Genomic DNA, 14,501 nt, shown 5'->3' on the forward strand with positions numbered 1-14,501 from the left:
GTTCATTATTTTATACATTACAAAGCCATTTATCGTTGTCGCTTATCAACTGTAGCTGGCATAAGTAAGCAATCTACAAAGTAGCCATTTCCTTCGCTATTCAATTACTGATTGTTACAATTTTATCACTGACTGTAAAACGGTAATACCCATGTCTAAATACCCAGTATTCCGTTCCCGCTATAATAAGTAACTCCTGGAAACGCAAACAATGTGGCATTGTAAACAAAAACAATCACTGTAAACAATAAATTCTTTCGTCGATCACGAAGTGTGCGCGCCGCAGTGTGACACGGCGGACCGGCAGGTTGACATTCCGAGCAGGTGTAAACATTTATCTACAATAATTATAATCAAATCAAATCAACTACAGGAAAATCGTATTCCTTGTTTAGCAAAGTCAGTAAAAACAGACGTTAATCCATAAAAAGTAAAGGTCATTCGATTGAAAAAGAAAATTAAATTCAAATCGATGGATTGAATGCTATCAACGACGCGGATGAAGAAGCTTCAAAAGATGCAATGACATCAGCCAATGTAACTGATGATCTCTGCAAGATATGTGACGGCCGAATCGAGTGCGCTCCCACGGCGATACTGCTCATATCCCTGGTCCATACATTGTATGGTCACATTGGTCCTGAGCCGGACTACTTTGGGCAGAATAAGGACAAGTTGTTAAGTTCTGCGGATAAGGATACGCCAAATATAGGCAGCGAGGAGTATGTCATCCCGAAGTACCGGCCGTTCGCGTACTTCGACAAGGCGCAGAGGGAGGAGGCGCGGGTTCAAGACGGCGACAATGACACTGCTGTGGAATACGACTTCATCGTGGTGGGTGGAGGGACGGCGGGCTGCGTGGTCGCCAGCAGACTGTCGGAGAATAGGAAATGGAAGGTACAAAGTTCATTATTATTAAATTAAAATTTACCTGCCATAAGCAATAAGGCATAGAACAATCAGATTGAATTCTTAATTCTTCTGTCGCCGTGGTAAACTGATAAGCGTACCAATAATATTTCTTGACACTACCAAAATATTGTGTGAAACGAAATGAGTAAATAATTGTGAAGGATGTACGTAATTAATGTTTATCTATCTACAAGCTCTACTTACTTTAGGTTCATTTACATAAATTTTATAGTTAAAGTTAGGACTACTAACTACTAGAGCAGACGGCTCAATTGTTCTAATTATACTAGTACAATAAATTCCGATGAACGTAAGAATGTACACAATGAAAAGTGTTGGATATCTTCCAAAGTATTAGTCACCAGTTTTTTTTATAGCAAGTCCCTTCCGAATTATGGGAATAGTTTTCTAATGTTTAGTTAATTGAAAATTACAGTCACGCTAAATACTCGTATTGCATAATAATATGAATGTGGCATGCATAATAGCAGTGTAGATAGATGCGTGGAACTAATCAGTTATTCTACGCACATCTTTTCAGGTTTTGCTGATAGAAGCCGGCCCTGAGGAGCCGAAGATCGCGCTCATCCCAAGTCTCACCAGCGAGTTTAAGGACTCATCCCTCGACTGGCAGTACGGAATGCGGCCTAAGAAGGGGTGAGTGTACCATCCGTCGGCGCCACGCAATCGGCAGTATTTGTCATTTACTGTGCAGTTTTATTTTTCAGATTCTGCCAGAATCGTCTGGAAAAAGGATGTGAAGTAGTACAGGGCAGGGTCCTCGGGGGGACGTCGACTATCAATGACATGGCGTACATGAGAGGAAGCCCAGCTGACTACGATGAGTGGGCTCTCAATGGCAACGACGGATGGAGCTTCGCTTCCGTGCTGCCCTACTTCAAATATTCTGAAGGAAATTATGACAAGGACATTTACAAAAACAAATTCTTTCACTCAACGCAAGGACCTTTAGACGTCGGGAGATATCCTTATGTTGACGACAATGTTGATGTACTTTTAAGCGCTTTTAATGAATTAGGTTACAACTACACTGATGTAAATGGAAGAAACCAGCTTGGTTTCATGAGAATACAAACAATGTCATATTTTGGCGAGAGAGTCAGCGCGTACACAGCATTCCTTGAGCCTATAAGAAAGTTAAGGTCTAATTTAGATATAATAACAGAAGCTTTAGTTACTAAGATTATTTTTGAAGAACATAGAGAAGCTATTAAAGCATTAGGAGTAGTGTATATTAAAAATGGAACAAAAGTTACCATAAGAGCGTCTAAAGAAGTTATTTTAACGGCAGGCGCAATTAACTCGCCCAAGTTGCTAATGCAGTCGGGAATAGGTCCTAAGGAATACTTAGAATATTTAAATATCAAGGCCGTGTATGATTTGCCAATCGGAGCAAACTTCCAAGATCACTTATCTGTGTGCTTGCCAGTTATAAAGCTGGCAAAAACATCGACGATGTGCAAGTTTCCAGAAAAACTAAAAGACATTACAACTTATTACTCAAAAGGAATCGGTCCGTTATCAGCTAACTTTCAAGTTGTGGCTTTTATTGAAACTAACCTATCGGAAATTCTAGGCACGCCAGACATAGAAGTAAGATTTAAAGGACACAATTCCAACATGTACTACGATAAGATTGACATGTGTTTATCTCTGCTAACTCCTAAAAGTCGAGGTCAAGTAGTACTGAACGCAACTGACCCTATTTTTGGAAAACCACTCATCTACCCAAACTTTCTGAAAGATCCCTCAGATGAGAAGAAACTGTTGGAGGGTATACAAGAAGTAGTGAAATTGTTTGATACGGAAGTTTTCAAGACTGCTGAATTTGAATTTGACCCGCGACCTATACTGAATAACGACTGCAAAAACCACGAAAGAGTTTCCGAGGAATTTTGGTCTTGCATCATCAGGCATTTTTCTACCCCTTTACATAACTATGCCGGAACTTGCAAAATGGGTCCACCTAAAGATCCGGAATCGGTTGTGGATAATACCTTGAAGGTGTATGGATCTACAAATCTTCGAGTGGCCGACGCATCAATCATGCCAAAATTAACAAGAGGGTCTACTGCTGCACCCGTCATCATGATTGCAGAAAAAGCTAGTGATATAATAAAAACAACATGGTACTGACTTAGATATTTTATTTATAATAATTATCGTCACCTATCATTGTATAAACCATTGCTTTCCTTCCAGTCTTTAAGTATCATTTTGGAGGCTTTCTCGGCAATCATCATTGTTGGTGCAAAGATTCCTCCTCGTACATGCGTGGGCATCACTGAAGCATCTACTATCCTCAGTCGCTCTACACCATGAACTCTTAGGTTGAAATCTACCACAGAATCCGTAGCATTTTCTCCCATTCGGCATGTCCCTATAGGGTTACCTACAGCTTTAGTATAATGTCTCGTGATACAGTTCCACTGATCTCTATTAGCTAGCCTGTCACACGGAAACACGTCGAGCGGTGCTAATTTTATTTCAGCTCTTTTCATTTCCTTAGTCTGTAACAACTGCAACGCTATGTCTATGCTATCAACTAAAGTATCTAAATCTTCCGTTTCCTTCAGAAGATTTGCTTGTATTATCGGTCTACCATAATTCGGATTTCGTTTGTTCAGCATCACTTTGCCTTTGCTCTTCGGTCTTAGTAATATTGGGTATATATTTACTAAATTGTAATAGGGCAAAGGAAGGTTCGTTTCTTCCGCTGCGTGCACACTTATGTTTGTCAGCATAAATTTATCACTTCTGATGAAGTTTCCACGTCAGGGGCATTGACACTTTCATATAGTTGTAAAAAGGCTGAGACCTGACCGACACCTCTGGAAGCTAAAGGGCCGTTACGATTTTGAAACCACGTCTTAAAATCATTGATAACTTGACTTTCACTGACTGGCGCGATATCATTTATGGTAAACGACAGACCACCAGTACTGACTTGGTCTTGATAATTTAAACCGACGGGAAGATCAACAATAGTCGTTATGTTATGTTTTTTCAATTCTGCTTTTGGTCCAATGCCAGACAAGTGTAAAAGCTTAACGTTGTTGAAGGCTCCAGTAGTGAGAATTGTTTCACGTTTTGCATAAGCAGGCTTCTCTTTACCTTTCTCGAATTCGTACATTACACCGTCGACAGTTTTTTCTTGCTTGTCAATCATGATTTTAGTGACCGTTGCTCCGGTCATGATTGTTAAGTTTTTTCTATGCTTAACTGGCTTGAGGAATGCACTGTTAGTGCTGAGTCTTGTGTTATTGGCCATGGCAAATTGGTGATTGACAATAGCTTCTGCGGCATTGGTGTTTATGTCGACGGTACGAAGGCCCATTTCTGAGAACGCAGTGGTGAACACTTCCGTGTATCTGTCGATGTTTTTAAACCTCTGTACTCGCATTTCGCCTCCCCTCGCGTGGTATAATGAGTTTACTAGTGTGTCGTAGTCACCTTGAACAAAAAAACGACGAATAATTTTTCTATTTTGACATTATTGCTGAGTAAATAATGTTGTGCAACTGTATTATAATAATGTATGTATAGCTGAAAAGCGTTCTTATGTAATACCTATATTTGGATTGTGTATTTTACTTACATCAAATGATGACCCGTTTGTTGTTACTTTACTGGCGAGTTCCAAAGTGATTTTAACTCAGTGCTGTACGATTTCAATTTTATTGAAATGGCGTGTCTGGTTTATATTCCTGAATTCTTATTGCTGTGTCTTGTTCGTGTGTTGTCTTTAGTAACTCACCATTATCTTCTGAAGCTTTAAAATAGTCTATCAAATTGCCAAACTTCCAGTCCAGTGATCCCAATGCCCCTAAAAGTAAATAGGAATTATTTTATTCAAAAATTAGTCATACCTTTTGCACGTATTAATGTAAGTTAAAGTCTGCATCAATAGAATACAATGACAATATGGTGCCTGCGCACCATAATAGTATTGTTATTTTGGTAAGGTTCCATTAATGGCACCTACCTAAATTTTGAACCTAAACAATAAGCTAAATTTAATACTGTAGCATCTTGAGTAGTTATAATAGGTGCTATTTTGCAACAAAAAACTTATCTTTTATTCTGCATTGAATTGCAAATTATCTGTTAAACAAACCTGCGCTATGCCACCCATCATAGTCCACTTTATGTCCTCTCGTATACTTCATGTCGTTGGTCACGCTGGACCCTCCAAGCACCTTCCCAGTCCGGACCTCGCAACTGCCTCCAGGTCGCGACAGGCAGGAGAACCCGTTCCTCTCGGTGCGGTAGTTCCAGAGTATAGGCCGGTAGTCTTTGGTCGGAACTCCTGGGATGTCGTAGTCTACGTTTTCCTCGTCCCCTGCCTCGATGAGGAGGACCTGGTTTGTTAGACAGATGGAATCATGATTAACTATTTTGTATCGGTATCGTGCTCAGAAAGACGGCCAATAGGTATCCATAATGTTTATAAATAAAACAGATTCAAAATTTTCCTCATGGAACTGAAATGGAATTTAAGAACCCTTTTGTTTTTTTTTTCAATTCAGAATTGTATTGACATAGTAATAGTAAGATTATTCTTTTATTATTTTGTTATTATTAGTATTATTGTGCCTAAAGCAGCTAAGATAAATTAGGAAATCTGAAACAGACTCCGTCTTGACTGGCGGTTTGGTAAATAATCTTGTTGCAACGTTCAGAGCAAAATATACCATAAGATACATAATAATTAGGTCATAATTCCTGAAAAGTGTAACTGTGGCGGTGGTTTGGTGAATCTTGTGCAACTTTCAGCCCTATAATAGGCCATTTGCCTATGATTCTACCTTCCAATCGTGCGCAGCTGACAGCCTGTTAGCGAGCACGCAGCCAGCAGTGCCGCCGCCGACGATGATGAAGTCGAACACGCTGTTCCGCAGGTCCCGCTCGTCGGCCTTGGTCCTGGTGGCCTTGGAGAACAAGTCCGCCCGCGACCCTGACGCGAGGAGCAGCAGAAGCAGGCTTCTGGAGGAGCCAACATGGATAATGAGTACTCGGAACTATCGAGTTTTTTTTTATCTGATGCCATCTTTTGAAAAAAGGAGCAACCTTTCTCCCATAACTTTTTTTGACGCTCACACGATTGCACCTGATGCAGTATTAGGGCAATGAATAACTTTGAGCGAAGTTCAAGATTTCTGGGTTTAATTTATCTAAATTCTAAAAGAATACTAATTGACAATAATTATCATACAAGTAAAATATATTATTATCTAGTAGATCAGTTAAAAAAGACGTTGTTTTACTTAGCCGATGCAAGCTAGTTAAATTAAATTTGACTTAAGTCATTACCTACTGACAAACTTACTAGTCCAGTCAATAAAGCATTATAGATGGAAAACTGTAGAACACAATTTCTGACTTCAGGACTTTATTTAGACTAGTTAGGAGGTGAACATAGCAAAAGTCCCCGCCCTTAGCCCTTGAGCCGACGGGGAGAGGGGGGTTTAAAGGTGCCACTTTTCGGTTTTTCGCTTAATCCTCGGAAACTATGCGTCCTAGTGACATGACTACTTTAAACCAAAAAAAGCATATTCAATTTGCTACAGATGAGATGGACAAGTTTTTCTATAAATTGTATAGTTTTCGCAGAATCTGCTCTAGAAGGTCTGTAATATTGGAAATTTTATTTTTGTCTTACATGTTCCTTATATTGGAATGCCATGAAGCGCTCCAAGACATTGCAGCTGTAAATGGAGTTACCCTACAATGGATCAAAGGGCACAGTAACTCTTTAGGCAACGACGCAGCGGATGAACTGGCAAAAAGAGGTTCGGACACAACAGTATTTGGCCCGGAACCAATACTGCCGATACCACAAGCACAGATCAGGAACTGGCTGCGTTCCAAAACAGAAGAAAAACACCACACAGAATGGAAAAATAGCGAAGGATGCAGGCAAACAAAAGATGCGGTTCCGGACGTATCGAAAAAGTTCTCCCGCAGCCTCATCAGACTAAACAGGGACAGCATCCGCAAGGTTTTAAGTGTCATAACAGGACACTGTATGCTAAACAAGCACCTATACAACATAGGTGTCACAGACAGCCCACTGTGCAGGGGGTGCATGGAGGCAGAGGAAACACCGCAGCATGTGCTCATGGAGTGCAGTAGCGTGGAAGAACAACGGGCTCAATTTCTTCGATCACCGTCGTCGCTACAGGAAGCTTGCAGCAGCCTGGACGGGCTGCTCGCCTTCTGGGGGGATCTGGGGTGGTTGGAGTAGGAAGATAAACCACAAATCGCGCACAATGGCCCTATCATGAGGCTAAGTGCGGTATTCGATTGCCCTGCAAAACTAACTAACTAACTAACTAAATTCGACACAGAAATAGGGCTCAAATGTAATAATTACGTAGTAATTCAGGGTGTCTGATGTGTTTTGAAAAAAATAAATAGGAATAAAATAAATACAAAATATTTTTGTAATAATTTTATAAAAAAATAAGTTTTTTTATTTTACTTTATTATAAAGCCAGAAATTTTCGTTTTATTTCATTTTGTGTTTAAAATATGCATAAAACATCTATTTAATGTCCAATTAGTGTAAGTTTTTGGTTCCCACAATAACTTTTAAAGATTTTTCTAGAAGACCATTGTGGAGACTATTGGTTGCCAATGACAAATTATTTGTTTTTTGTTATGATTGATTTAAGGTGTTTCTTTACGCTAGATAGACGTTCTTTTAAAGCAATCGTATAATTCAGTGAGTCCATTAATACATTGTAAATCACAAAATTAAATTGATTTGAAATATTTAATTAAAAATTTTCAATTTCCGTTTGGGGTAATTTTTTGCCCCAGGGTGTTCAAAGTGTAACCAAAAATAAGGATGTTACTTAAGGGTTAAAAACTGGTTATTTAATTGTTATTATACAGAGTGTTTGGCGGAAGGGTAGACAAACTTCGTGGGTTTATAGATAGGGACGACGCGGGCACAACTAGTTCGTTTATAAACATTTTTGTGCCTGACTGTACATATAATTAAAAATTGCTTCAAATCAAATTTCACTGACCGGGGGCGTCGACCACGGGTGCGTCGAATACTGCGGGACTCGGCCACGGACCCTAGCAGACGGGTCTACCTACTGCGAGAGGTCGCTGATTGGATTCCCAAATGATAAAAACATGAGTGCATGAACTATGTAATGTAGGTCATTGTAGGTATCTTGATTTGACAATTGAAAATGAAAATGAAAAAATGAAAAATATTTTATTGACACTTAGTACGAATGTTACAAGTAGTTGAGGAATTCCTCTCTTTAAGTTTAAGTAACCTAAACCAATTATGCAATACGAGTAATATTTATAGGTAGAATAATGTTTTTTTTAATGTAACCACATATTGCGTACTTTAGATATGAAATAATAATTTGAAATGGAAGGAATCTACGAGCCAACCGAAATTATTTCCTTGTTTGTAACGTTGTTTAGTTTTTTAAGTTATTAGGTTGTAGCAAACGCACCACGATTAAAAGGCGATTGGTGGCTTCCTGCTACACCTGGATCAAACCGTAGAAGGCTTGCCGGTAAAAAGGGATCGATGTTCTGTACGAGCAGTACGCAATGACAAAATACTATGCACTCACGTACCTTGAGCAGATCGTTGACAGTTCCACCTCGAATATGGGCAGCAGCAGTTGGGAATTCCTTCGGTTTCTAGCACATTTGGGCGTGTAGATGATGAGGTAAGTTGAGATCACATGGGAGGGTGACTAGCACACGCGTCGACGGGCCCGTTGGATACGAATAGCAGATGGCGATGTGACCGGTGCGGCCTCCAAAGCGTGACTGCCCTCAAGTTGTCAATAAAAATCCAACTCGAAGGACGGAGCGCATAAGCAGCCTAGTTTGACTGCGTTTTGTCACTACATTGATACTTATGCAGAGACATCGATACCCGCGATTATTATGAAAATTTAANTGGCTCTAATTGGTTCGTCTAAATATACGCACGGTGTAGTCCCCTCCATGGAACTAGGCTTAACATGCTCCCGCATGTCTATAGTGTTTGCTCAATGTTGATTTAGTCGATTTTCTCCTGAAAGGAACATGTAAGACAACAATAAAATTTCCAATTTTACAGACCTTCTAGAGCAGATGCCGCAAAAACTATACAAGATATAGAAAAAATTGACGGTCTCACCTGTAGCAAATTGAATAAGCTTTTTTTGGTTCATAGTAGTTATGTCACTAGGACGCATAGTTTCCGAGGATTAAGCGAAAAACCGAAAAGTGGTACCTTTAAACCCCCCTCTTCCCGCCGGCTCAAGGGCTAAGGGCGGGGACTTTTGCTATGTTCACCTCCTAACTAGGCTAAATAAAGTCCCGAGGTCAGAAATTGTGTTCGACGGATTTCTCTCTACACCGTCGTTAAGGCATTCATTGACTGGACTATACAGAAAACTTCTACTTTTTGCGTAAACATGTAATAAACGAGTAGATACTTAAATGAATATGTTTAAATAAACTTCTTCATTTATCGATGAAAGAAATCGGGCATCGGCCGTGAAAGCGTGAAAGTAAATTAAGATTATATTGAATTATTTATACCAACGTCGATATGCTTGTAAGCTAAAATAGAATATCAATAATAATTGTTCAGTCGCTTAATAGTTGCAGGACATTATCATTATACAACATTACTTCGACGTCAGGCAGAGGTAGAGAAAGATTCATTGATCGTGAGAAACTATACATACAAATAGATTTATAATTAATTATCGTTTCATCCAATAAATTAGTTAGAGTAAGGACATACTATGAGACGATAAGTAGCTTAGGGGTTTTCAATTTTCCAGCAATATTTTTTGATCATCCTCCTCTATGATTTGTCGACCGTTTAGTGTAGTGGTTTTAAAACGGACTAGTAAGCCGAGAGGTCCCGGGTTCGATTCCCGGCCGGGCAGAAATTGAAATGATGAATTTCAATTTCTGTGACGGGTCTGGGTGTTACTATGTATAATGTGTATGTATTTAAAAACTATATTATTATGTATGTAGTATATCCGTTAAACTACCACCCATAACACAAACATATTAATTGCTTATTTTGGGGCTAGATAGCGCTGATTTAACAGTTGCATTTGCGAGCGATAACTGATTTTAACTACCGGTAGCATTTAATATCGTAATTAAAAAACATTTCCCAATCGTTCTGCAAAATTTTATCCGGAGGTCAACGTTTTTTAAAATAGCATGTGTTACAGGATAACCTGCGATAATTAACATAAGGAATTACCGATAATGGCCTTTCCTGTTATTGAATTGGCTTATTTTTCCGTTGATATAACGCCGGACGTTATCTAAACGTCTAACCTAAAGGGAAACCAGTGTTTTGTTAAAAACAAAAACGTTCTTAACAAATGTAATTTACTTGTTGCATGCGCGTTAAATTGAGGTACGATTAAATACCATATGGGACGTCATAACTACTTAGTGGCAACTAAGATTATGTATTCTGTGATAGTGGTTAGCAGACGGGTCCTTGGCCGAGTCCCCCTATGTTCGACGCACCCGTGGTCGACGCCCCCGATTTAAATTAATTATTAATATCTTTTTTTTTTCGGCTTTTGCACTAAGTACAGTCAACGAAAAGTAATGAAAAATATAATAATTTTGTTATTATTACAAAAAATAAAATGTTGTATTAAATTTTTGGTTATAAATACTTAATAAAACTTTTATAATTTCAACTTTTATTTGTAGTTAGTTAAATGTAGAGAGAGTAGAGTTATTTTAACCCTTAAGTAACACCGTGGGGTAGTTTTTTACCCCAGGCGCATAAAAATTGACATATCTTTTTTTCTAGCGTAGCTAGTGCAATGTCGTTTTGTGTATTCTCAATCTAAAGTGTGCGCTTTAAGCTCGTAGATGCGGGATGTGAAAAAATCATCCGTTTGGCGTATACAGGTAGGTGGGGCAGAAATTTACCCCAGGGTGTTAGTTACGCATACTTTAATTTATCATCACCTAACATGTTATTAATAGGTTTTTACAACATTGAAACAAAATAAGTACATATTTATATTTCGATTATGTAGCACATTGTCTCTAGAATGCAGAGAGATATTAGAGCTTGATTTACATGATACTTTTCGAACTTTGGAAGACATCCCCTCAGAACAGAGCGTTCATAAAGGGGGGCANAGGTATTTAATCAAGTGGGTAAGTATACAACATTTAGTGCGATAACTGAGGTTCAGTAATTGGGCGATTGTTAGGTTGTTTACGACTGGATGAACTAGGCCTGGCGTTGATGTTGAAAGACAAGCCAGCAAGTACGAGTTGGACTTGCACAGCATGGGTTCCGTACCACAATTCAGTAAAAAAAACATTGCTATGGGAGTGTTTTTACCGTTTAGTTTGTAATTTTTCTCGTAATTATTTAAGCTTTTCATAAGCACTTTTATTTTTTTATGTTTGTTATTATGTTCTGTCATTATCAACATCTGAAAAATCTTTTAATTTTAAGTGTCTTCTTCCTATTATGGTTCAAAATATTAAGCGTCTGTGGCAAATGGACAGAACCTTAGAAAGTCATCCCCTCATCTTTTGGAAGGAACCCTAAAAAATCAAATGTTTCACCTGACGGAATGAACATTAGATCATTAGAAAATAATTAATTTCGCCGCTTTTATTGGGCCATATCGTTTTCCACACCTGTCATAAACAATACCTGCGTTTGCGCAACTCACGCACTATACGCATTGCAGCCGTCTGAAGGACTACAACGGCATATCAACGTACACGGTAGCACCTTATATACTTGCAATAAGTGCGATTTTTCAACGAAAACATATAAATATGACCTGCTGCACCTAATCCGCACTGACACACGCAGAATGTTTAGGGGCGTTGTTACCGGGAAATGTTAACACATGCTTAATATTGTTGTTATCACTTACGACCATGACTTCGTGACATTATATTTATTCACACCCAGTTTCCACTTTTCAACCGACTTCAAAAAAGGAGGAGGTTCTCAATTCGACCCGTATGTTTTTTTTTCTATGTTTGTTACGCGATAACTCCGCCAATTATGAACCGATTTGAACAAATCTTTTTTCGGCGTATAGGTAATACCTATACGTGGAAAAAAGGTCCAAGGGTGGTCCCATTTAAATTTAATAATAAAAAAACAACCCCCAAGGGTGGAAAATCGGGGATGAACTTTTTTAAACGCAATATCTCCGCCGATTATAAACCAATTTGAACGATTATTTTTTTGTTGAATAGGTATTATCAAAAGGGTGGTTTCATGCGAATTTGAAGAAAATATTTCACCCCAAAGGGTGGAAAATTGGGGATGAACTTTTTTATACGCAATATCTCCGCCGATTATGAACCAATTTATTTTGTAGGGAATATTATTTTACACTAGACATGAAAAATATAGTCTCAATGTACTGCCTACCTTCAGTGGTAACATCAAGGTAATCATTAGTTAACTAAAAAGCAAGAAATAAGTAAAATTTTATAAAAAAAATATAAAACCGACTCCAAAAAACCTACACTAAAAAGTAGAAAAATAATTACTTATTACCTACTTATTTATTAGGACGAATTATTAATATTTATGTAGGTATACCTACCTACCATGATTGATACTTTTGGAGTCGGTACAGGCAAACAATGTTTCATAATCTTGGCACCGACTCCAGAAGTATCAATCATGGTATACCTACATAAATATTAATTATTCGTCCTAATAAATAAATAGGTAATAAGTAATTATTTTTCTACTTTTTAGTGTAGGTTTTTTGGAGTCGGTTTTATTTTTTTCTCATCCACTATTTACTTTTTGATCCAACACAAAAGAATTTAAAAAATCCACTTTTTAATCGCCTCAATTGAGAATCGAATCCAAGACCTAGTCCGCCAATTCACCTTACCACTACGCCTCCGAGGCATACTAAGGATCTTCAAAGGTGCTTTGTTTTTATTTTGCAAATGTTTGACCTTGTCTAATGCATTTCGACCTGACTTAGGACTTTGGCTCCCAAAAACTTGTTTTATTCAAGTTTGGATGTAAGCGGTCAACCCGCGGCTTTTTGTTAAATGTTTTCATACCATTGATTAAATTCAGTCACAATTTATAATAGGGATACCTACGAGAAACGAGCTACGAATGTAAGATCCATTATCCTCGAGAACTTATGACATGAATTTGATTCAATCGATACCAAAGAAATAATTCAGTGTGCTTACCATGAGTTTACGTTAGGTGAGCTCGCTAGCGAGTACGTCAAAAAAATCTATGAAGATTTTATTTCTTGAAAGTAGCCACTAGGGGCGCTGCACAATATGTCATACATTTTAATGTCATTTTTTTACGCATTCGCTAGCGAGCACGCCTAACGTAAACTCATGGTAAGCACACAGTACGTAGATAATTACATTCGATTTCCAGCTAGCCAGTTCATGAGACGTTAATTTCGGACGTAAAGCAGCTGATTGACTGTAATCTGTAATACTACAATGAACGCAAACGTCACCGGCGTCACGAATCATGTGCGTAAATTCGCTTCGCGTCGCGATTTCTGATGACTTTATTTCCTCGCAAAGATACCGTGTGATTTTTTATCAGTGTTAACCTTTTATTAGTCTTTATTAGTTACATTTTATCGTCTCTGTAAAAATGTCGCATAATTGTGGGAAAATATCTTAGTAGGTATGATATAAACGTCACTTTTAAGGATTTTCAATGGAAACGCCCTACTATTTTAATTAACTTCCAAGGCTTATTATTTGTTTTACCCGAAATTACTTTTATTAACAGTCGAATATTTATCGTTAGAAATCGGGTCTAATAAATATGGGATAGAAATATGGGTCCATGCGGTCCTTTACCTGGATATCAGATCCATATCTCCATATGATACACGTTCGGCGCACTGACACTTGCACTGAAGACTAACAGTTGCCCAACCTGCAGAAAGGGAAGTGCTGTGTTTCCACGCTCCACCGCGCCAGTATCCTGGAGAGTGTTGCAAAGGTTGCGTGCGCGCAGGATCGTAACGGAAGAAGGTTCAGTAGCCTCCTTCAAAATGAAGTCATTTCTAGGATTCAGAAATTACTTCAATTTAACTCATAAATCCACTGAAGTTAAAGTCCATGCGGTTAGCGGACAAAGCTTCGTGAAAAACAAGACATTACAAAAAATAATACAGCTTTTGTATTTGATATGACATACCATTTAACAGAATTATGACATAAAAGAAGTGTGATAATGAATTCTTATTAGGTACACCGAACGGAAACTCATTAACCAGTCATTCCAGTCATTCTTTGAAAGCGACAAGAGATTCGGCATTCATCAGATTCAGTACTCCTGTGGTTTGAAGTCCTCTATATCATCTAGCTAGTCGATCTCAGAGTTACAGGACTTGCTTGCTTTGCTGCTTTACTTTTTTGGTAGTGGCGCTACTCTAATTTACCTCAACTGGTGCAGGCCGTGCAGGAAATCCGAGAGTAGGATGTCTTGATTGAGTATCTGACGTCACTCCATCGAAGTTAACGTACACCCGTTCATTGAAAACCAAAAT

General features: G+C 38.4%; 2 protein-coding genes across 2 annotated transcripts; one reads left to right on the plus strand and one right to left on the minus strand.

Annotated features, from left to right (window-relative positions):
* The first annotated feature begins 297 nt into the window (after positions 1 to 297).
* LOC114356823 (glucose dehydrogenase [FAD, quinone]) lies at positions 298 to 3,069 on the plus strand. Its single transcript, XM_028310185.1, has 3 exons — positions 298 to 897; positions 1,454 to 1,569; positions 1,641 to 3,069. The coding sequence occupies exons 1-3, from the start codon at positions 523 to 525 to the stop codon at positions 3,067 to 3,069; spliced, it is 1,920 nt and encodes a 639-aa protein (XP_028165986.1). The 5' UTR covers positions 298 to 522.
* Positions 3,070 to 3,071: 2 nt separating this feature from the next.
* LOC114356825 (glucose dehydrogenase [FAD, quinone]) lies at positions 3,072 to 13,979 on the minus strand. The gene is given in 6 exon segments (XM_083287607.1): positions 3,072 to 3,706; positions 3,709 to 4,386; positions 4,691 to 4,759; positions 5,051 to 5,294; positions 5,742 to 5,919; positions 13,807 to 13,979. Coding segments are annotated over 6 exon segments (1,794 nt in total). The 5' UTR covers positions 13,824 to 13,979; the 3' UTR covers positions 3,072 to 3,098.
* Positions 13,980 to 14,501: the final 522 nt, after the last annotated feature.

The sequence above is a fragment of the Ostrinia furnacalis genome, unplaced genomic scaffold (genome assembly GCF_004193835.3).
Source record: "Ostrinia furnacalis isolate ACB-3 unplaced genomic scaffold, ASM419383v2 OfSCF2966, whole genome shotgun sequence".
Lineage (NCBI taxonomy): Eukaryota > Metazoa > Arthropoda > Insecta > Lepidoptera > Crambidae > Ostrinia > Ostrinia furnacalis.